Below are 25,244 nucleotides of genomic sequence, written 5' to 3' on the forward strand. Positions count from 1 at the left end.
TTCCCACCCACTAGCATGCCTGTGATCAACCAGAGTGTTAACACAGATTTAGAGAAATTGAAAACCACATACATTGCTGATGGGAATGTAAAGTGGTGCGGACACTAGAAACAGTTTGGAAATTCCTCAGAAAATTACACAGTTCCTATATAACCCAGGAATTCCACTCCTAGGTATATGTACCCAACAGAAATGAAAACCTACATCACACAGTAACTTGTACAAGGATGTTTAGAGCAGCGTTACTCATAATAACTGTAAGTTAGGAACAAATACTATTCAGCTGAAGAATGAATATGCAAAATGTGGCGTATTCATACAATGGTATACTATTTGGCAATAAAAAGGAATGGAGTGCTGAATTATGCTACGACATGGATGAAACTTCAAGACATTTTGCTGAGTGAAAGAGTCCCGTCACAAAGGGTAGTCGTGTGCTCCATGATTTCTTTTATAGGAAATGCACTGAATAGGCAAATCCAGAGAGACAGAAGGTAAATAAATGAGTGTTTCCAAAGAGCAGAGGGAGGGGGGAATGCAGAAGTATGATGTTTTTGTGGTGATGAAAATATTCTACAATTAGTTAGTAGTGCTGGTTGTGCAGCTCTGAATATATCACAAATCAATGAATTATATTCTTTAAGTGGTGTTTTATGGTATGTAAGTTATATCTTAGTAAAGCTATTACCAAGAAAATAGTTTCTCTTCCACAAGACTTCTCAGTGAGTGGTAAAATCCTCAAGAGGAGTGTATGGTTTATATTTTATTTAGGGTACCTAACTGTTCTCATTTGCCTGGACTGAAGGCGTTCCCAAACGTAACAGTCAGTGCTAAAATTAGAAAAGTCCTAGGCCATCCATGCAATATTGGGGACATACTTACAGTAAAAAAAAAAAAGAAGAAGAAGAAGTTCAATGTTTATCTGAAATGTAAGCATCCTCTATTTTTATTTGCTAAATCTAGCAACCCTAATTTTACAGGATGATCCAATTTGTCTAGATCACATAGAAGCAGAGATCTAGAGTTAAGTTTAAATCTAAGAGACCGACAGTGTTTGAAGTTAAGGAAGAAAGCTCCCAAAGCATTTTGGAACCTTGGCCAAAACTATTACCAAGTAGTTCTTCAGAAATCTCTTTTCACAACTTTCTGCCTCAAGTTCTCTCATTTCCAAGGTCTACTGCAAAGGGTTCTTGTCAGAGGACTCTTTAAGAATGATATTAATAAATAGTTACATGAAATAATGTGCTTCTTTAAAGTGTTTCATCTTGGATGAAGCATAAACTAGTTCCTCCTGGCATCTGAGTACATGATGAACTGTATTGTAAGTAAGTCTATTTTTAGCTCACTAGTGTTTAGGAAGACAGGCTGTTAAAAATAGAAGCAGGCCTAGTAGAGTAGAGAAGCAAGAGTGCTTTTCCTCACCGATTAATGAAAATTAAGCTGGTCCTCTGAGCCCAGTACTCTTGCTTGGAGAATCCCAGGGACGGAGGAGCCTGGTGGGCTGCCGTCTATGGGGTCGCACAGAGTCAGACACGACTGAAGCGACTTAGCAGCAGCAGCAGCAGCAGCTGAGCCCAAATGGTTGGAGGGAAGGTGTGTGCCGCCGTATGATCAGGTTAAAAGGCTGTGGCTTGTAATTTGGAAAATAGCATGTCATGTGTCACTGAGGCAGAAGATGAGGAACGCGAGTTCCCTGGAAATGCATAGATACAGGAAGTCAAGGGCTTGCATGTTTGACCTGGTGAAAGGCTCTGTATTTTAAGAATCCTACTCGTGACCTTGGAAGCCAGGGCTCAATTCAGTGATGGTTCTTTCCATCACTTCTCAGCACTACTGGTTAGCGGCCACCAGGAGGCACCAAAGCAAGGCCATTCCGAAGGACGGAGTCTGACACTCCTGAGCAGCTGGGTGACCATCACAGCCTCCCTTTTGAGATTCCGTGCCCAGTATGTGCCTTTTGGCAAAGCAACCGGGTGGGTATGCGCATGGATGTACAGTCAGCCGGTCAAAGATTTCAAACGTGCTCTTAGCACCCTTGCGGCCTTTTTAATCCACAAATAAGGATTATAAAGTACCTCAGGCAGAGACAAGTGATAAGAATTAAATGAGTCAATGTCTGGAAAGTGCTTAATACTTAATCCCGTGCTTTTTGCGTCGTAAATTCTCAGTTCCATAGTACACCCTGGAAGCCGCTAGGGGGTTCCAATGCCAACAAGGTCACAGAGAAGGCATTAGCTTTTTTTCATTCCTTTCCATTCTAGGATCTCTTCCCCCTTCCTCTCTCCTTCAGAGATCCCGAGACCTGCTTCAAAAGTCTTCCTTCTGACAATTTGCCAAGGACATTCTCCACAGAAATACAGTGATTCCCAAAGTTCTGTTCAATCCTCTCTACCCAGTGTTTCCCCATGTAGTTCAAAAGCCGCTTGCATCAGAATCATCTGGATCCAGAAAGTGGGGATTTCTGGGGATGGAATCTAGGACTCTGCATTTTAATGAGCTTCCAAAGTCAATCTTATGCATGACAAAACTTGAGAATCTCTGCTCTATTCCTAGTGAGATTTTTTTTAAACAGAGAATATAGTACACATTGATCTCAACCAGCTGTTAACTGATTATCTGATTAAAGTAATTCACACTGAACTGTGAAGAACAAATAAACTCCCCTTTCAGGAGAATTTGCATTCTGGCGTTTTACAAATCTTAATGAATTCCCAATTAGTGAAACGTCTGGGATGGACGTTTAAAGTAAAATGACCTTGCCAGTGACCCATACCTCAGGGGAAGCTTTCTTATGTCCTGGAACCCCAGGCTCACTAACTAGTGGAGTGGAGGGTAAAGAGAAGGAAGAGAAGAAGAAGGCAAAGGAGGAAAAGTGGGAGATGGAAGGTTAGGAGAGGAGTTGGGAGAGGGGTGGACAGGAAGAACCACCCTCCCAAATATCCCCACCCCAACAGCATGTGTGCTTCAAGCTCATCCAAGTGCAGAAGGTCCCAGCTGCAATCCGTTATACTCTATCCCAGAGACATCACAACTGAGGCTTCTATTTTATTTGCTATTCAGTTTATTTTTTTTAATACAAAACTGCCCAATTGCCCAGCCTAATATAAAGCTGCTATGGAGTAATAGCCCCTTGCTCTTTGTTGCTCCCAGACCATTTCTTCTCCCTCTAAAGGTGGCTATGACCCAGCCTCCAATTATTGGGTGTTCCCCCCTTCTCTCTTACAGCCCCTAAGTGAACTCTTCCTAACTCATGATTTTAAATACCATCCACACAACTGGTGTTTCCTAAATACATATCTCTAGTCCCACCCTCTACCCTTGCTGTCCAGACCCTTGTGTCTAACTGCCTCCTCTATGCCTCCCCCTGTAACTGTTGTTCACTCAGTCGTGTCCGACTCTTTGGGACCCCATGGAGTGCAGCACACCAGGTTCCCTGTCCTTGATGTCCTCCTTTCTCTATTTGGAACCAGTCTGTTGTTCCATGTCCAGTTCTAACTGTTGCTTCCTGACCTGCATACAGATTTCTCAAGAGGTAGGTCAGGTGGTCTGGTATTCCCATCTCTTTCAGAATTTTCCAGTTTATTGTGATCCACACAGTCAAAGGCTTTGGCATAGTCAATAAAGCAGAAATAGATGTTTTTCTGGAACTCTCTTTCTTTTTTGATGATCCAGTGGATGTTGACAGTTTGATCTCTGGTTCCTCTGCCTTTTCTAAAACCAGCTTGAACATCAGGAATTTCACGGTTCACGTATTGCAGGAGCCTGGCTTGGAGAATTTTGAGCATTACTTTGCTAGTATGTGAAATGAGTGCAATTGTGTGGTAGTTTGAACATTCTTTGGCATTGCCTTTCTTTGGAATTGGAATGAAAACTAACCTTTTCCAGTCCTGTGGCCACTGCTGAGTTTTCCAAATTTGCTGGCATGTTAAGAGCATCATCTTTTAGGATTTGAAATAGCTCAACTGGAATTCCGTCACCTCCACTAACTTTGTTCATAGTGGTGATTCCTAAGGCCCACTTGACTTCACATTCCAGGATGTCTGGCTCTAGGTGAGTGATCACACCATCATGGTTATCTGGGTTATTACGGTGTCATTTGTTTAGTTCTTCTGTGTATTCTTGCCACCTCTTCTTAATATCTTCTGTTTCTGTTAGCTCCATACCATTTCTGTCCTTTATTGTGCCAATCTTTGCATGAAATGTTCCCTTGCTATCGCTAATTTTCTTGAAGAGATCTCTAGTCTTTCCCATTCTGTTGATTACCTCTATTTCTTTGCATTGACCACTTAGGAAGGCTTTCTTATCTCTCCTTGCTGTTCTTTAGAACTGTGCATTCAGATGGGTATATCTTTCCTTTGCTCCTTTGCCTTTCACTTCCCTTCTTTTTTGCTCCTTTGCCTTTCACTTCCCTTCTTTTCTCAACTATTTGTAGGGCCTCCTCAGGCAACCGTTTTGCCTTTTTGCATTTCTTTTTCTTGGGGATGGTTTTGATCACTGCCTGCTGTACAGAGATATGAACCTCCGTCCATAGTTCTTCAGGCACTCTGTCTATCAGATCTAATCCCTTGAATCTATTTGTCACTTCGACTGTATAATTGTAAGTGATTTGATTTATGACATACCCGAATGGTCTAGTGGTTTTCCCTCCTTTCTACAACTTAAGTCTGAATTTGGCAATAAGGAGTTTATGATCTGAGCCACAGTCAGCTCCCAGTCTTGTTTTTGCTGACTGTGTAGAGCTTCTCCATCTTCGGCTGCAAAAAATATGATCATTCTGATTTTGGTATTGACCACCTGCTGATGTCCATGTGTAGAGTCATCTCTCATGTTGTTGGATAAGAGTGTTTGCTATGACTAGTGAATTCTCTTGGAAAAACTCTGTTAGCCTTTGCCATGCTTCATTTTGTACTCCAAGGCCAAACTTGCCTATTACTCCAGGTATCTCTTGACTTCCTACTTTTATATTCCAGTCCCCCATGATAAGAAGAACATCTTTTTTGGTGTTAGTTCTAGAATGTCATGGAGATCTTCATAGAACCGTTCAACTTCAGCTTCTTCAGCATTAGTGGTTGGGGCATAGACTTGGATTACTATAATATTGAATGGTTTGCCTTGGAAACGAACAGAGATCATTCTGTCATTTTTGAGATTGCACCCAAGTCTGCATTTCAGACTCTTTTGTTGACTATGAGGGCTACTCTATTTCTTTTGAGGAATTCTTGCCCATACTAGTAGATATAATGTTCATCTGAATTAAATTTGCCCATTCTGGTCCATTTTAATTTACAGATTCCTAAAATATCGATTTTCACTCTTGCCATCTCCTGTTTGACCACTTCCAATTTACCCTGATTCATGGACCTAACAACATTCCAGGTTCCTTTGCAATATTTTTATGTACAGCATCAGACTTTACTTCCATCACCAGTCTTAGCCACTATTGGGTGTTGTTTTCGTTTTGGCTCAGCCTTCATTCCTTCTGGAGCTATTTCTCCACTCTCCTCCAGTAGCATGTTGGGTACCTACTGACCTGGGAAGTTCATCTTTCAGTATCATATCTTTTTGTCTTTTCATACTGTTCATGGGGTTCTCAAGGCAAAAATACTGAAGTGGTTTGCCATTCCCTTCTCCAGTGGAGCACGTTTTGTCAGAACTCTCCTCCATGACCCATCTGTCTTGGGTGGCCTCCACCTAGATGTCTTATAATTGGCTCAAACTTTAACACATAGAAAACTAAATTTCTGATTTTCCTCAAATAATGTTTCTCCCCCAGTGTCCCCCTATTCCAGGAAATAGCATATCATTCACCCAAATGGGTTGGATCAGAAACTTCATCATCCATTGGTCAGTCTCCTCCCCTCCCCCAACACACACTTCATGCAGCCTATCACCAAGTCTGCCTTAAGAGTGCATCTTAAATCTGCCTGTCACCACCTCCACCTCTACCAGCCTGGTCCAAGCCAGCACTTCTGCTCACCCAGGCTACTTCATTATTTCCTAACTGCCCTTCCTGCTTCCACTCTTAACCTAACAGTCTGGTTGCTACAAATAGCCATAGTTGGATTTTTTATAACATAGTTCTCATTACCTCCCTACCCTCCAATGACTTCCCTATCACAAGGTTTGCTCCATCCACATGACTGACCCATCTCCTGTCCCCAGATACCCTGGCTCCCCTGCTCTTCCTCCTCCCTTTGCCTTTGCCAATGGCTCCACCCAGAAGGTGGAGACCCCACCTATCTTGTCCCCTGGCTTCATGCAGAGAGGCCCTCCCTGATGACCTACTTCCAAATAGCAACTCTTTTCTTACTCTGATTTCTTTTTCTTCCTAGCACCTAAAATGATCTGATATATTACAATGTATGTTTATTTGTTTTTTTGTCTACCACATTCAATGGCAAGGCCTGTGGGAGCTAGGACTTACTCTCTTCTGTCCACCACTGTGTGCCTGGTGCCTACAACTGTGCCTGATGCGTTGCATATGCTCAATTTAGTATTTGTTGAGTGAATGATGTAAAACTATGCAAAAGTACAGATATAAGTAAGGATGGCTACTAACAAATGGTTCTAAGGTTATATCGAAGGTCTTATTTATTAGGAGAGTTGGAGAAAGATTGAAGTAACTGGTTCCTCTCTTTTTCCGTCCCTTGTGTTATTTTATGGTGGCTACTTGGATATGGCATGCTCCTTTCTGTTTTAGTAAATGGTCATTTCTGGAGTTCTGTACCTCCTCTCTGCACACACAGAAAATCTCTTCTTTATTCCACAATTCTAAGCACTCAAAAATTGTGTATTCACAGTTACCAAGTCTCAAACTCAGCTTTTACCCACTTACTGTCCATAAAACAGATCTAATAAGATTAGGCAATAGGAAGCTTTTCTATTGCAAAATTGTATTAATGGAATTCTCCCAGGGGCTAAGCTGTTCCCTCTCTGAAAGTTAAGCACATTCTAGAAATTACATTAAAACTCTTTCAGGCCTCCCTGGGTCTCAGGGGTCAAGGGAAGGGAAGCGAGATGCAGCTTTGCAAAAGAGCTTACTAATCTTGACATATAACTTTTGATGGATAATTTGTTTTTTGCCTGTCTTCCTATGCCTTAAAGAAATCCTTAGCATTCTCTCTTTTCATGCCCAAGCTTGTTTTGCTTGCAGCCATTACCCATAAACTTCCCCACAAAGATAGGTATCTACTTCCACTAGGGGCATATCAGCATCAGCTCCACAAAACAGAGCAAAAAGGCCAAAGTGAATCCTTTGTAGGACAGAGCTGGAGTGAAGGGGAGATGACTTTCTAATGTGGCGACACAGTTACAGAGACTCGTGGACATAGTGCGGGAAGGAGAGAGTGAGACGAGTGGAGAAAGTGGCGTAGACACACAGACGCTATCGTGTGCAAAACAGGTAGCTGATGAGAAGTCGCTGTACAACACAGGGGCCCAGCCAGGCGCTCCGTGATGATATAAAGGACTAAGATGGATGGAGAGTAGGCAGGCTCAAGAGAGAGGTGATACATGTATAATTATGGCTGATTTGCATTGTCGTACTGCAGAGACCATCACAGCATTGTACAGCAACTTTCCTCCAATTAAAAAAATAAATTTTAAAAAATTCCAGTCTTAGTTCAGATTCTCCCATAGGCAGTCCCTGAAACCAGGAATCAAGTGTAAATAGTCTGTTGGGGAAACGATCCCAGAAAACACTGGTGGGACATGAGAAGGGAAGACATGAAAGGGAGGGCAGCCACAAGTCACTTCTTGGGTAATCGGAGCTCAGTCCCATGCGAGAAAGCTGGGAGACCATGGACAAGGGAGGTGGTGTGCATACCTCAATTTCCATCAGTCATCGACTGAGGACTGCTGGGAAGAGGAGATTTAATTCCTGGCGGTTCTCGTCTGCCCTGTGCATAAGCAGAGAGGGTTCTTATGTCCAGAGAAAGTCTTCAGGCAGAGAGATGCTGGGGCAGGCAGTGGGACACTGGCCCAGTGGACAGTGAAATGGCAACACCCAAGGGTAAAAGGCAGAGAGTCCACAGCCTCTACTGCGAACACTGACTTTTGCAAAAAAATATTTCCTGAAAAATGGATGTTCTCCCACAAAGTCATCTTGTGTATAAACAAAGCTGAATGGGACAACTGTGGAAAGTTTTCATAGAACTGAAACCTTGGAGATATGCTTAGAAGCAGGTGATTGTGGTTCTGGTTGAGTGGACTGGGGCATTCTGGGTTGGGGCTGGATTTTCCTAGTGACAACTGTCAACAGCCTGAGAGTCCAAACAAGTTACAAAGAAAAGCAGATCTGGTGTGCCTGACCAGGGAAAGTGGCCCTGCCTTTCATTCTGGAAGCTGCTAGCGCCTCCTCTGGGGTTGGCTGCCACTTCAGAGAGTCACTCCGACCACTCTTTCCAAGACCAAGAACCTCAGATACAGGTACACATACACATGTGCTCACTTGGGAAATCATGATAGCAGAGACACAGCACTGAAGTGCGTGTCTGTTTCGTATTCAGACATTTTTTCAGCTACCTCGCCCCTTCAACAGCAGCAGCCTGGCAACATTTACTGAGTTCTTCTATCAGCCACATTTGCCCATTCAGTCTTAAGCACCTTATGAGTATCATCTCTATCAGTCATCAGGACAGCCTTGGGAGGGGTTCCTCCCATCTTTCAAATGAAACTCAGAGATATTAAAGAACTTCTAGAGGGTTACCCACCCAGGAGAGACTAGTATTCAGAGACAGAGAAAACAAATTTAACCAAACAGCTATATGCCTTCAAGAAAATCAGGGAACTTATATCTCAAGGTAGCATTTGGAAAAGAGAACACCTGTGAGGCAGAGGGAAAACGCACCCAGGGCAAGACAGACGTGGACAGAGGCAAGGAAGGAGGAAATGACACGTTATTCTTGGTCATCTTTCCTGAGCGGGAAGGAGAAGCAGCTTAGAGGAAGATGTGGGAGGCTGAATATTCACTGTCACAGGCAGAAATGAATATTTATCTTGAGCTCACACATATTTGGGTTCCATGATTTGCAGTTTCATGTATGGTAATACTCGATTTGTTTTTGTTTTATTAATATTTTTAAAAGATTGTCATGACCACAGAGTGAATTGTTAGTTATAAGCTAGTTCATGAAAGGGAAAAGCAAAATAATTATGAACAAATTTGTAATTTCTATGCACAGAAGTATATGTACTTCTATGGAAGTCACTAAAGTGGAAGTAACTGACTTCTATGGAAGTCACCAAAGCAGGGATGGCATCGTAAGGCTGACACCCTGTGAGTTCTTATGAAGTGCACTAAGAATGAGGGTGCTACTCTCTGCCCCTCCAACAAGCATGCCTTTTGAACTCGTTATTAAAAGCCTTTCAACCCCTGTAAAGTATGGAATGGCTTCTTGTTAAAACTGGACAGTGAATTTTGTTAGGATTAATAAGTAAGCACCCTCATTCTATTCTTGGTGTGCCTAGGGAAGCCTTCCAAGGAATTGTACCTGTTGCTTTTAATAGATTCTATAGTATTTCTCTTTTTTTAATTTATTTATTTTAATTGGAGGCTAATTACAATATTGTAGTGGGTTTTTGCCATACATTGACATGAATCAGCCATGGGTGTACATGTGTTCCCCATCTTGACTTTCCCTCCCACCTCCCTCCCCATCCCTTCCCTCAGGGTCATCCCAGTGCACCAGCCCTGAGCACCCTGTCTCATGCATCGAACCTGGACTGAAGATCTATTTCATATATGGTAATATACAGGTTTCAATGCTATTTTCTCAGATCACCCCACCCTCGCCTTCTCCCACAGAGTCCAAAAGTCTGTTCTTTATATCTGTGTCTTTTTTGCTATCTCGTATATAGGGTCATCGTTACGTTCTTTCTAAATTCCGTATGTATGCGTTAATATACTGTATTGGTGTTTTTCTTTCTGACTTACTTCACTCTATATAATAGACTCCAGTTTTATTCACCTCATTAGAACTGATTCAAATGCATCCTTTTTAATAGCTGAGTAACGTGCCATTGTGTATATGTACCACAGCTTTCTTTTCCATTTGTCTGCCGATGGACATCTAGGTTGCTTCCATGTCCTGGCTATTACAAACAGTGCTGCAGTGAACACTGGGGTACACGTGTCTCTTTCAATTCTGGTTTCCTCGGTGTGTATGCCCAGCAGTGGGATTGCTGGATCATATGGCAGTCCTATTTCCAGTTTTTTAAATAAACGCCCCAGTCAAAAAATAGGCCAAAGAACTAAACAGACATTTCTCCAAAGAAGACATACAGGTGGCTAACAAACACATGAAAAGATGCTCAACATCACTCATTATCAGAGAAACGCAAATCAAAACCACAATGAGGTACCATCTCACGCCAGTCAGAATGGCTGCTATCCAAAAGTCTACAAGCAATAAATGCTGGAGAGGGTGTGAAGAAAAGGGAACCCTCTTGCATTGTTGGTGGGAATGCAAACTAGTACAGCCACTGTGGAGAACAGATTCTACAGTATTTCTTTTTTTTTTGGCATAAGGGCATGTTTATTTTTTTAATATAAATTTATTTTAATCGGAGGTTAATTACTTTACAATGTTGTATTGGTTTTGTCATACATCAACATGAATCCGCCACAGGTATACATGTGTTTCCCATCCTGAACCTCCCTCCCTCCTCCCTCCTCTACAGTATTTCTTAATGGAGACAAGGGGAGAAAGAAAAGAGATGTTATTGAGTTAACAATAGAAATTCCTGCTCATGAATTATTTACTTTATAGAAAAGGTCACATGGGATAGTGTTGTGCCTGATGTCAGTGGTGATTGTCCATTGAACACAAGAATAGTGCACAGTCACCAGGACCTTATCCTTAGGCCATTTTCTGCCCCTTCTCAGCAAAGAAGATCTACATGAGTAGCCAGAACTATCCTCTGCAATTATCCTCTAACTCCTGTGTTCAAATCAGTATGTCAGATGGAAATGAAATTAGAAAGAGACAGAAAGAAAAAGAGCAAGAAAAGCAGAGAATATAAAGGCTAAAATGTAGGAGAAGGGAAGAAAGGACGAGAGAAAATGTACTAGGCCTGTCTCAGGTTGTACATTTTGCATTTTCTAGATACCTCTGTATGTATATATTTTTTAAGTTATTTTTACAACCAAGAGATAAAATCTCTGTCTGTAGGCTCAGGATGGGAGAACCCCTCTCCCTAACCTTGGCTTCCTCTGCCCAGCTCTTTAATGGAAGTAGAAGGAATAGAAAGCCCCCCAGAGTCTTCACTGAAGTTTCAGGTCACTGAGTGCCTCCACCAGTCTCCCAAGCTTTGCTTTGCTGGGTTTTTCATAGATTTATGTGACTGGTTGGTTTCATCCATTCACTCAAAACACAATTTCTGAACACTTATTGTAAACCAAGCACCTCATTGAGCTGGGAGTATAAAGATGAGCTGGACACGGTCTCTCCTCAGGGAGCTCAGTCCAGGGCCTTGCTTCCAAGAATGTGGGACCAGCGGCAGCAGCAGCAGCAGCATCACCTGGGGGATAGTTAAAAATGCAAATTTCCAGGCTTCATCCCAGACCAGCTCAATCAAAATCTGCATATTTAGCAAGATACCTAGGCAATTTTAAGCATATTGAAGTTTTAAAAGCACTGACCTAATGGATTTTTGGCAGGGGAGAGGGAGAGGCTCTTTGGTTTCTTTATTCTTCCATTTATTCTGCTAGTATTTATTGATCACCTGTCATCAGGCTCAGGGTTGGGAGCTGGTGGTACATGGGTGAGCAAGACAAAGGAGATGCTGATGGCCTAGAGCTCGCATTCTCATAGGGGAAAAAAGCAGAAAAAAAACCCAAAATGCATGAGCTAGTTACAGATCATGAGCAGTGCTATGAAGCAAATAAACTGAAATGTAATGGTAAGAATCCAAACCGAACTATGACAGGTAACAGGGGTGGATGTCTTCATGAGTAAGTTATTTCTATTTTGTATTTTGCTTTCTGTTCTAAAAATGTAAACATAATCACTGGTCCTATATGAAGAGAGTCAAAGACTATAATCCTATTGACTGTAATCCTTCTTTTCTCCTCCATGCCCATCCCTCTGCCTCTGGCCCTGGTACTGAAACTCTAGATGCCACCAAGCAGGTACAGTCACAGCCAAGCCCATCAAAAAGTCCAGGCTATGAGCAACTAAACATTTGGATGCGAGCTGGATGATAAAGCCCAGAAGTACTGGTATTACCTTTCTGGTTGTGGTAAAAAGGCATTAGAGAATCTAGAAGGACTTGGTAACTGGGGCATAGCTTCCTATGTCATTGTTCTCTTGCATCACTGCAGTCAGGGGCCAGAGTATGCTGGTGGGGATTGATGAATGGGAGGGTGGCCTGCAAGTCAAGATGAGCGATGGACATATACATGCAACCTCAACAACTTCAGACCTTCTCATCACCTACAGTGTTAGCGCTAATCAGCTGCAACCAAAGTCAGTGCTAGACCTTAACTCAGCGCAGAAGTATATTTTGACCACGCATTTATTTTCAGCACAAATCCAAACCCACTACAGTTAGACCTCTTGAGGGACAAACCAGTGATTGCCCAAAGAAAGGATACAGGTAAACCAGTAATCAGAGGATGGGGTTTCAGGTACTGCTCCTCTAGAAATTGTGTCATGAAGGAATATTTGATGCAGCAGATCTAAACCACAGTCAGAGAAAGAGCATCTGCCCGCTGTTGCAGTTGTCTATTGCTGCCTGAGGAACTATCCCAAACTTCTGTGGCTTAAAACTTTGTCAAAGTTTTGTTGAAAAACCTCACACCCATTAGGATGGCTCCTAACAACAAGTTTTATTATTTCTCACAATTGTGTGGATCAGGAATTTGGGAAGGGTTTAACTGAGCAGTTCTTCTGCTCCATGTGGCATCAACTAGGGTCACTTTGGGGATCAGTAGTATGGAGGGTCCAAGAAGGCTCACTCACAGGTAGGCCCCTTGCAGGGATGGCTGGTGGGCTCAGCTGGACCACTCTCCCTCTCCGTGTGCTACCAGGACCTCTTCATGTGGTCACTCCAGCAGAGAGATTGGAAATTGCCAGTGCTCTAAAGGTTCTCAACATCACTAATGATCAGAAAAAATGCAAATCAAAACTACAGTTATCACCTTACACCCTCAGGCTGGCTACTCTCAAAACAGAAATTTTAAAATGTCAGACAGATATGAAGAAATTAGATCTTCGTGCATTGTGGGTGGGATTATAAAACAGTGCAACAGAAAACAGTATGAAAAAAAAAAAACTAAAAAAGAGAATAGTATGGAGGTTCCTCAAAAAGCTAAAAATAGAGCTACCATATGATCCGGCAGTCCCATTTCTGGGTGTGTATCCAAGAGAATTGAAATCAGGGTCCTGAAGAGGTAGGTATCTTCATATCCGCGTCATAGCAGCACTGTGCACAATACGCAAAAGGTGGAAGCAACCCCAATGTCCATCAGCAGATGAACGGATAAGCAGCAAGTGGCACATACACACAAAGGAATATTATTCCACCTTAGAAAATAAGGAAATCCTGTCACATGCTACAGCATAGATGAACCTTGAGGATATTATGCTAAGTGAAATATACCAGTTGCAAAAAGACACATACTGTATAATTCCCCCTACAGGAGCTATCTAAAGACATCGAATTCATAGAAAGGGAAAACAGAATGGTGATTATTGAGGGATGGGGGTGTGTTACTGAGGGAGAGGGGATTTGTGTAACGGGTATAGAATTTCAGGCTTGCCTTATGGAAAGTCCTGGAGATCTATTTCACAACAATGTGAATTTACTGAACACTGCTGAACTACACACTTCAAAATGACTGAGACGTAGATCGTATTCTGTGTGTGTGTGTGTGTTTACCACATTAAAAAGCAAATCACTGATACTCTTAAAGCCCGGATTGAAGGGGAGGGGAACATAAACCCACCTCTCAGTGAGAGGAAATGCGGAGAATCTGCAGCCAGCTCTCCGCCTGCCATTCCTACCATGGGGCAGATCCTGTAGAGCTCCTGAGGGCCTAGAAGGGGAGGTGTTATTTCCAGGGGGCCATATTCAACCTCCGGAAGATGAAGGGTTCAGAAAGCGTTGTTAGAGGTGGGCACAGATTGAAACAACAGAGTGGGAGAAACTGACAAAGCCTGTAGGGCCAATGAGGAAAAAACAGCCTGGAATCCCACCCTTACTCATTTTCACAACAAAGATGTAGCGAGCCATTCTGCTAAAAGCCTGAGCGGCTCCACCAAGCATTTTTCTCACTCAGCACCTGCCCCTCAGCTGTCCTGACAGTGGGAGCTCCAAGCCCTTATGGCATAGGTCAGATGGGAACAGTGTGCAGAAGCAGGTCACAGGAGACCTTTCAGAGCTGGCAAACACATAGAAAATCCAGTGATACCACAGCATTTAGATAGTGTGAACAATGTGGCTATTATAAATGCCGCTCTCATGAGCAGTGATTCAAATGACAGCTTCAAAAAGGATTTGCAAAGAGCCCTTTGGAAATGGAACATGGGTGCCTCAGAGCCCATGACATGTCACGAGGACAAACCCAACTGAACAAAGGTCCACAGCAGCAGTGAATGACTTATTTATTCAGTCCTGCTCTGTGCATACCTAGGAGAAGATGACAGCTTTTAAATTGAATCCCCTGAGCTATGCAACATCCATGGTGCGTGGGAAAAGTTAGCAAGAATTTTGAAAAAAGCAGAAAGTTTTATAAAGCAAAGGTCACAGTGGAACCATGCTAAAGCTGCCACCAAATTCTGCAGAAGGCCCTGGTGTCTCAGAATCTCTAGGAGTGACAGCAACATCTGGAGGGGGAAACCCTGCCCTTACCCTCTTAATCTGCCAGCTTCACACATCTGTTTGAAGGGCTAGCCCCTCCAAGCCTTCAGGTGGAAAGTTCTTTGTGCAGGTCATTTAGGTAATCATGGCAGCATTCTCACTGCACCACTTCTACAGAGTGTTGTCCTGGCATTGTGTGGGGAGTGTTGGTGTTCTGATCACCCCTGAAACACAAGTGCTTGCTGGTTCTTTCAGCCTAGCACATGCTGCAGAATTTTTGCATGCTCCGGGGTTCCTGTTGCATGGTGGAGCCAGTCTTTCTAGGAAGAAAGAATATACGATGGGAGCCATGTCTGAGTAACCCCAGCTCAGCTAGCTTCCCCAAGGGATCTGGTGACAGTGCAGCCTGTGCTCACAGCAGGACTGAGACTAGGGTGAGGCCAATGAGGAGCTTAGCATGCAAAATTTAAGGAGGCCCTTGTCCTGTATTTGCACAATCCTGAGAGTGAGCACCTCCTTGAATCTCGTATGCAAAGAGACCCACTGGCCTCCCTTTGTCCAGGCCTGGCTCAAAGCCCTCACTCTCTCTTTTTGCCATTCATTCCTCAGCTCCCTGCCCAAGGTTAGCACTGGGGTTAGGGGGTGTAGCCCCAATGCCAACAGTGGTTAACAGAGAAGAGAGCTTTAAGAAGGAAGCGCTGAGAAATTGATGGTGAGATTGCAGTGAGGGATCCAATGAGGCATTTGGCCGCACAGTGGCTACCTGTGACCCAAGACCAGAGCAGATCCAGGAAGGGCTGGTGATGAAAGACTTGCCCTGGTCTGCCCCTTGGCCATGGGCCAAGATGGTGGGGCGTAAATAGGAAACCCTGTGAGACTGGCCACAGAGGTTCCCTTTGTACAAGAAAGCTCAGGATCTTCACAGGGAGGTGCTTTTCCTATAGAAAGTTCCTTTCTCCCCAGGCTTGGATGTCAGCGCTCTAGGGGCTGATCTGAAGCCCTTCCACCCCTGTCTGCTCTCTTCCCAGCCCAATATGATGTTATAAGGCCAAATCAGGTGGCTTTGCACTGGGGAGAGAGAAGGCGGGAGTCTTGGGTTCTGTGTGTGTGTGTGCTAAGTCACTTCAGTCGTGTCCAACTCTGTGACCCTGTGGATCATAGCCCTCCTGGCTCCTCTGTCCATGGGATTCTCTAGGCAAGGATACTGAAGTGGGTTGCCATGCCCTCCTCCAAGGGATCTTCCCAAGACAGGGATCGAACTCACGTCTCATGTCTCCTGCACTGGCAGGCGGGTTCTTTACCACCAGTGCTACCTGGAAACAATGATTCAACCAAAGCAGACTTTTCTATCATTAAATCAGGGGTATATTCATTTGTGAAACTCAATACAACGGGGACTCCCTCTTGTCTCCCTTGTCCCCTGCATCACATGCGTACAGCCCTGAGAAGTGCACTTCCACACGCAGGGTCACTTTTCATCACCATTTCCCTATTCTCCCTCCCACATTTGCAAACCCACCCACTCCTCCCCTTCTCCCTCCCCAGGTAGCACCTTTCACAAATCTTGCTGGAAAACCCAGACATTCAGTGTTGTGGATTTTAAATAGAAAATGATGCAGAATGAGCAAATTATGAGCTGGAGCAGTGGAATCATGGACCCGCAAGCCCAAGTTTGGATTCCATCGAGCCAGAGCACCTCCATGACACTGCGGCAGAGACCGCTCAAGTTCAGAAGTGCCCGTGGCACTGTCAGATCCTTGGATTGCTGGCTTACGTTGCTTATCTGAAGAAAGCATTCCCTTCCAGAGGGCCTCTGCCAGCATGATTCAAGCTAAGAGAATCATTACAGACTAATCATCATTATGGCATGATCACATTTCAATTATCCCCTGTGTAGTGGGTACATTAAAACAACTTCTCTGACTGAGAGAAGTTCGTTAAAAATCATAATGTGCATTAAGATTTTTTAAAGCCTGTTGGGAGCCAACAAGGGGATAAATTCTAGAAACAACGACAGAATCTTTCAGGGGTTTCTCTTGCACTTATGCAGAAAGCATAATCTTATCTTAAAATGTGGGGTGAGGACTATAACTGAATAATGGGCCAATTGTTTTATTATAATTTGTGTTTCTAAGCGCTCTGTGATTCAAAACCCAACAAATTGTTTTCTGTCAGCCCCAATCTGAGCTACTAGGTGCATTGGCCCATCTTCAAAATGTATAAGGTACCCCTAACCCCTGGTTAGCAGTACCAAAATCTATGAAAATTAGCCAGAGGATGGAGTAGATCACACCACCTGTGATCTCTGTCAATACAGGCACAGTCCCTAATATATTGCAGAAAAGGAAAAGCAGCCTTCCCCTGAGCATTTGTCCTAGAGAAAAGAATTTAAAAGAACAAGTCAAGTTTCATATGCAAAAATATTCATTTTCGATAGTAACAAAAGAAACAGAAACGTACCTACGTATCTGACAGTGGTGAAATCATTGAGAGTGGAATATTGAGCGTGGCCTGGAGAGGAATGAGAATGGAATGGAATATAATGCAGTCATGAGAAACTGATACTGATGATGCAGAGAGTGGAAATACAGGAAATTGTTTTTAATATTGTGTTGAAAATGTCATCTACGCTGTGATTCCAACTATATCAAATAAGTGCACACCTTAGATAAGGAATAGAAAGAGACATGGGATGAAAACAGCTGGTGTCTCAAAGTGATTGGATTGTGGAGGATTCATCTCTATAGTCATTCCTTTTGAAACTGTTATAATGTGCATTCAATAATAAATAAAACTTGGAAGGAAAAGGAAAACTCTCAAGTGAGGCATTTTCTGTGCCAGGCAGAAAAATCAGCGGTGCATGGGATCATTTTGCATTCTCCCTTGCTCCTTCAAAGCAGCCTGTAATCTTCATCCACATGTAGGGAATATGCATGCCTGAATTATCAGGGGACCCCCCTCACCAGGAAGGCTGTGCTGTTTGTTTAATGGACCGGAAACCTCACTCCTTTCCGTCTTGTTTGATAACAAATCTAAGGTACATGTGTTGGTATGGTTTTTCCTTGACAAATATGCGCAAAAATCTCGAGGACAGAAAATGATGCGTTTCTTCTTTCTCTTTTCTCTTTCTCTTGCCCATCCCCCACCCCCACCCCCCTGCAGTTCTGCTAAGCCAATATTCTCTAGAATGAGCACAAAACAAATCAAATAACAGCTAAACTAATCGAATAACAGCTTTTGTACATCAGCATCGAGAAGGAAGACGCTTGGGAGAGATCAGAGTACCGAGATGGATACCGGCGAGAGCGAAGCATCCAGCTGTCAAAGCACCTGCTAAACCTAGATCGGCAGAGATGGGAGTGATTTTCCTGAAAGGAGATACGATCACGGATTAAACACCAGCTCACTGGAAACTATCATTGAATAAAAGCAGATGACACTCATGAGAAATCACATTCAGGAAATATTTTGAGGAAGAGAAATATAAATGTGCTAGAATTAACATGTAAAATATATATGTACTGAGGTTTGTAAACTGTCCTTTTTTAATCAAACAGAAAACAAAAAGCTTTACTCTTTCAACATTATTTTTAAAAAGGCAGTGCATCCTAAATTATTCCTATCTCAATAGCCAAGAGGCTGACCAACCATCAGTTATTGAGGAAGCGTCTTAGAAAATGCCTCTGAATATTTTCATAGGAGCCATGACCTTTGGTTCCCATCTCTGCCGTTCATTTATGTCACTGTGTAATTAGTTACAACCACTCAGTTAAGAGATGTTAACGTTTCAAACTTTTTACTGAGTCTTTGTTCAGTTTAATCTGTCTGTACCAGTTATTACTGAGAAAGTGTTTCTGACATATACTATTACTCCATCAAGCTGTATACTACAGGAAGTACATCTTTACATCATAGGTTCCTGAGCAACATAGACTTCCCTATCTTTCAGGAAACAGTGTCAAGGAACTCTGAAAAATATAGAAAGCTCATTTTCACCTTGAATGCTCACATGTAATATATAGGCTGCTATCAAATAAACACTTTTTCTAATTGCCCCTAGTAATACGTATAAGAATTTAATATACTTTACAACTAAACATCTAAAATATCTTCTTTTTCTATTCCTTTGTCATATCATCAGAAATCCATATCCTTTCTTTCCCTTACTTTCCCTTACTAACATCATTCCATTAAACCTATTTCTAAATGATAGTAAGTGGCACTAACAAAATAATAATTTAATAGCCTTAGAACTAATGAATATATACTTAATACAGGTCAAAGAAACTTGGTAGGAGTAAGTTGCCTTTTTGTTTACTAATTTTTGTTTCAAGAACACTCAGTTTTTTTGTTTGTTTGTTTGTTTTTAGTTGATTGGCATTTAGAAGTAGTCACAAATGATCAGTTGTCTTCAACAATCTTTTGCTCCCAGGCGTCCCCCACCATCACCCTTATCACATATCCTGCAATATGCAACAACATAAAAATATTTAATATTGAAGTAGCCAATTGCTTAAGAATGACATGAGCTAAAATGTATGTGCAGGAATCATCAGTGTAAGCCAAACCATATTCTGTACCTGAGCAGAAAACATGAACATGTAGAATGCCTTCATTTTCGAACTCAAAATTAAGATCCATTTAGTATATATTATTGGAACAATGGAGAGTAATACAAGAAGAATCAACCAAGATACAGATCACGGTTGATTTCTCTTATCCTGTCTCACACTCCTAGTTTTGTCAATGTCTCTGGTATTAGCATCTTTTCACCCCAGATGAGTTTTATGTTTCAAATGGCTAAAAAGTATATTACAGATACAGTCAAATAAGTGAAACGCAATTCACAAAGATATGGATTTTCTAAAGAACCACATTAGGGGAGTACTTATTAGCTCTAAAGTATTTGCTGTTCTGGGAGTTATTTGTTGCTTTAAATATTAGCTCTCCCTCTGCATTCAAAACACCCTACTTACTAAATTTAATTACACACAACTTTTAAAGAATTCATCTTTTAGTTAAGGGGAGGTACCTCTCTGCTTTACCTACAATAAAAATAGAAGGTATTGGCTTTCTTTAATCCGTGTAAATTGTAGATTCCACTGGGAGTCCTACAACACTAATAGTGGTGTTTATGAAAATGAAAAAGTGCTTCCTATCCACATGCAAGTGTTTTTAAGAAGTTGTTTTCCTTCTAAAAAACCTAAGTGTAATTTAGCATACCATAGTGCTCTGAAGATGCGTCATTGACAGTGTACCATTTGTACATAGGTAAAACACATGTAAATCACTAAATGTTAATTCAGTATAAGAAGTATGTTTTTATCTTTTTAAAAAAAAAAAAAAGTGACTCCCTTTCTCATTCTGTTCTGTTGTACTGCGTCCAAAAGTTGTGTGTAATTTTTTAAGGTCCAGGAAATGTAAAGAAATTTGTTGGAATACCTGAATTTCTGTAAAAAATAAAAATAAGATTTTGTTATTTAAAAGATTGTTTGGTGTTGTGGCGTGCATTCATTGTACTCAGTGTCTGTCTGTGTTCAGTGATCCAGCAACAGGTGATGACTTGACTAAAATAACCATCTTTGAAAAATCTCCTTGTTGTCAGATTCCATAATATTCGCCAAGAGCAGACATTTATTGGATGTGCAGGACCTTCATCATGCGAAAGGCATGATTAATAACCTCCAAAGCTCTTCTCACCAAGTAGAGACACACCTCAAGCTAAAACCTTCATAGACTCAGTGGAATGAAATTGAGAAGTGACTAGCCAGACTGTTAAGTAAAACCTGGCCTGAAATATTCTGAAATACCCAATTAGTTGCTCCACCTTGGCTCTTGCACATTGAAACAGCCACCTGTTCCCTAGACATGAGCAGTAGTTTTGCAGTAGTTCATACTGAGTATACATTGTCTGGGTAGGTCCTAATGCCAGATCCTTCGTTTACTACATAACTCTAAACAGCTCCTCACCTATTAAATGAACACAAATAATAAAGCCTGGTCCTATAGTGGTGTTGTGAGGCTATAAATTAAGGTATAGTGCTATGCTGGTGCTTGACTAGTAGGCAATATACTCTATGAATTTAATTCCTTCCTCTTACTATTTGCAAGACATTGAAGAAGAGAAGAAACAGAAACATGACCTCTGCTCTCAAAATGTTGAAGATAAAGTGACTATGAGTCAGGATTTAAAACTCAAATACCTACTAGAGCCAGGGAGATAAGTAAGTTACAGGGCAAAGCAAGCTGGGCTGCCAAGATAATAGGAAGTAGTGGGTACAATGGAGCGCTGGAAAGCCTAGGTCCTGTCGACAGAGATGATGTTGCCAGTACTCAGCTCTAGTCATTCACCAAACGTGCACTGAGTCCTTCCTGTGTGTCTGGAATTATTCTAAATCCTGGGAAAGATAGTAGTGAGCCAGAAACATAAGATCCCTGCTCCTATGGGTCTCATGTTCTGGTAGGAAAACAGACAATAAGTAGGGAAATGTCTGCTAATAATAACAGATGGTCTAGTTGTTGTTGTTCTCTTGCTAAGTTGTGTCTAACTCTTTGTGTCCCATGGACTGCAGCACACCAGGCTCATCTGTCCTTCACTGTCTCCCAGAATTCACTCAGATTCATGTCTATTGAGTTGACGATGCTGTCTAACCATCTCATCCTCTGCCACCCGCTTCTTTTGTCTTCAATCTTTCCCAGCATCAGTGAGTCGGTTCTTCCCATCATGTGGCCAAAGTTTTGGAGCTTTCAGCTTCAACATCCGTGCTTCCAATGAATATTCAGGATTGATTTCTAATATAATTGACTGGTTTGATCTTCTTGCTGTCCAAGGGACTCTCAAGAGTCTTCTCCAGCACTATAATTCAAAAGCATCAATTCTTTGACTCTCAGCCTTCTTTATGGTCCAACTCTCATATCCATACTTGACTACTGGAAAAATTATACCTTTGACTATACAGAGCTTTGTCAGCAAGGTGATGTCTCTGCTTTTTAATATACTGTCTAGATTTGTCATAGCTTTCCTTCCAAGGAGCAAGCATCTTTTAATTTCATGGCTTTGGTCACCATCTGCAGTGATTTTGGAGGCCAAGAAAATAATATCTGTCACTGCTTCCACTTTTTCCTCTTCTGTTTGCCATGAAGTAATGGGATCAGATGCCATGATCTTCGTTTTTTGAATGTTGAGTTTTAAGCCAACTTTTTCACTCTCCTCTTTCACCCTCATCAAGAAGCTGTTTAGTTCCTCTTCACTTTCTGCCATTGGAGTGGTATCATCTGCATATATGAGGTTGTTGATATATAAATATCAAGTTGGCAATCTTGATTCCAGCTTGTGATTCATCCAGGCTGGCATTTCACATGTACTCTGCATACAAGTTAAATAAGCAGGGTGACAATATACAGCCTTGTCATACTTGTTTCCCAATTTTGAACCGGTTTGTTGTTCCATGTCCAGTTCTACCTGTGCATACAGGTTTCTCAGGAGACACGTAAGGTGGCCTGATATTCCCATCTCTTTAAGAATTTGCCAGTTTGTTGTGATCCACACAGTGAAAGGCTTTAGTGTAGTCAATAAAGCAGAAGTTTTTCTGGAATGCCCTTACTTTCTCTATGATGCAACAAATGTTGGAAATTTGATCTTTCATTCCTCTGCCTTTTTTAAACCCAGCCTGTACGTTTGGAAGTTCTCAGTTCATGTACTGTTGAAGCCTAGCTTGAAGGATTTTGAGCATAACCTTACTAGCATGTGGAATGACCACAGTTGTATGGTAGTATGAACATTCTTTGACATTGCCTGTCTTTGGGATTGGAATGAAAACTGACCTTTTCCAGTCCTGTGGCCACTGCTGAGCTTTCCAAATTTGTTGGCATATTGAGTACAGCACTTTCAGAGCATCATCTTTTAGGATTTTAAATAGCTCAGCTAGAATTCCATCATTTCTATTAGCTTTGTTTGTAGTAATGCTTCTTAAGGCTTACTTGACTTCACAGCTCAGGATGTTTGGCTCTAGATTAGTAAGCACACCATCATGGTTATCTGGGTCATTAAGACTTTTTTGTATAATTCTGTGTATTCTTGTCACCTCTTCTTAATATCTTCTTCTTCTGTTAGGTCCTTACCATTTCTGTTCTTTATCATGCCAATCCTTGCATGAAATGTTCCCTTGATCTCTCCAATTTTCTTGAAGAGATCTCTACTCTTTCCCAGTCTGTTGTTTTCCTCTATTTCTTTGCACTGTTCATTTAAGAAGGCTTTTTTTGTGTCTCCCTGCTGTTCTCTGGAACTCTGCATTCAGTTGGGCATCTTTTGCTTTCACCCTTGCCTTTCACTTTGCTTCTTTCCTCAGCTATTTGTAAAGCCTCCTCAGATAACCATTTTGCCTTCTTGCATTTTTATTTTTCCTTTGGAATGGTTTTGGTCACTGCCTTCTATACAATGTTATGAACCTCCGTCCATAGTTCTTCATGCACTCTATCTACCAGATCTAATCCCTTGAGTCTATACATCACCTCCACTGTATAACCATAAGGAATTTGATTTAGGTCATACATGAATGGCCTTGTGGTTTTTCATGCCTTCTTGAGTTTAAGCCTGAATTTTTCAATAAGGAGCTGATGATCTGAGCTACAGTCAGCTTCAGGCTTGTTTTTGTTGATTGTATAGATCTTCTCCATCTTTGGCTGCAAAGAACATAATCAGTTTGATTTTGGTATTGACCATCTGGTGATGTCCATGTGTAGAGTCATAGTCATCGCTCGTGTTGTTGGAAAGGGTGTTTGCTATGACTGGCATGTTCTCTTGACAAAACTCTGTTAGCCTTTGCCCTGCTTCATTTTGTACTCCAAGGCCAAACTTACCTGTTATTCCATATATCTCTTGACTTCCTACTTTTGCATTCCAATACCCTAAGATGAAAAGGACATCTTATTTTGGTGTTAGTTCTAGAAGATGTTGTAGGTCTTCACAGAACTGATCAACTGCTTCTTCAGCATCAGTGGTTGGGGCATAGACTTGGATTACTCTGATGCTGAATGATTTGCCTTGGAAACAAACCGAGATCATTCTGTCATTTTTGAGGTTGCAGCCAAGTACTGCATTTCGGACTCTCTTGTTAACCATGAAGGCTACTCCATTTCTTCTAAGGGATTCTTGCCTATAGTAGTAGATATAATGGTCATCTGCATTACATTTGCCCATTCCTGTCCATTTTAGTCCACTGATTCCTAAGATAGTGATGTTTACTCTTGCCATCTCCTGCTTGATCACATCCAATTTACCTTGATTCATGGACCTAACATTCCAGGTTCCTATGCAACATTGTTCTTGACAGCATAGGACTTTACTTTCCACAACTGAGCATCGTTTCTGCTTTGGCCCAACTGCTTCATTCTTTCTGGAACTATTAGTAATTGCCCTCGTCTCTTCTCCAGTAGCATATTAAAGATGTTTCAACATGGGGACTCATTTTCCATTGTCATATCTTTTTGCCTTTTCATACTGTTCATGGGGTTCTCGAGGCAAGAACACTGGAGTGGATTGCCATTCCCATCTCCAGTGGACCATGTATTGTCAGAACTCTTCACTATGACCTGTCTGTCTTGGGTGGCCCTGCATGGCACGGATCATAGCTTCATTGAGTTACACAAGTCACCATGGCAAGGCTGTGATTGGTGAAGGGGAGGTGTTCTAGAGAGAATTATAACAAGGTGATGTGATGCAGAAATAGGGAAGTGAATCAAGGAAGGCTACTATGAAAAGGTGGCATTTAAGGTGAGACCTGAATGATAGGAAGAGCCGGCCATGTGAAGAAAGAGGGAAGGATACGCCACACAGTATAATGGTTCTAAGGCAGGAATAAGATCACTATAGGTGAGGAGCAGCAGATGGCGGGGAGCGGGGATAGGAGCTTCAGAAACCAGCTCCCGGCTTGGTAGGCCAGAATGGTTGGTTGGTACATTTTTTAAGTGTCAGAGAAAGCCATTTGCGGGTCTTAATAGGGGAGAGATGGAAACTATTTTATATTTTTAAAAGATTATTTTTTGCTTGTGCTTCTAGCAGGTATCAGCTGGATACTCTAAAAGGCCTTCCTTACACAATACTACCAGGTCTTTGATATTACAATGACCTTATGTTTTTTAATTTAATATTGGGACATAGTTGATTTACAATGTTGTGTCAGTTTCAGGTGTACAGGAATGTGATTTAGTTATACATATTACTATATCTATAATTTTTCAGATGCTTTTCCATTAAGGTTATTACAGAGTACTGAGTATAGTTCCCTGTGCTATACACTAGGTCCTTGTTGATTATCTACTTTATATATAGTGGTATCTATATATTAATCCCCATCTCCCAATTTATCCCTTCCCTGTCCACTTGGTAACCATAAGTTTGTTTGCTATATCTGTGATTCAATTTCTGTTTTGTAAATAGGTTT

The 25,244-nt window shown here is 41.8% G+C and overlaps 1 protein-coding gene across 1 annotated transcript in view; it reads left to right on the plus strand.

The window, feature by feature from the left end:
* LHFPL3 (LHFPL tetraspan subfamily member 3) overlaps window positions 1-20,292 on the plus strand; it is a 596,059-nt gene extending 575,767 nt beyond the window's left edge. Inside the window, exon 3 of the mRNA XM_040260783.1 lies at window positions 17,965-20,292. Coding sequence (XP_040116717.1) covers window positions 17,965-17,993 — 29 coding nt within the window. The 3' untranslated portion in view covers window positions 17,994-20,292. The remainder of the gene's footprint in view (window positions 1-17,964) is intronic.
* The last annotated feature ends 4,952 nt before the right edge of the window (window positions 20,293-25,244 follow it).

Source organism: Oryx dammah, unplaced genomic scaffold (genome assembly GCF_014754425.2).
Source record: "Oryx dammah isolate SB20612 unplaced genomic scaffold, SCBI_Odam_1.1 HiC_scaffold_18, whole genome shotgun sequence".
Lineage (NCBI taxonomy): Eukaryota > Metazoa > Chordata > Mammalia > Artiodactyla > Bovidae > Oryx > Oryx dammah.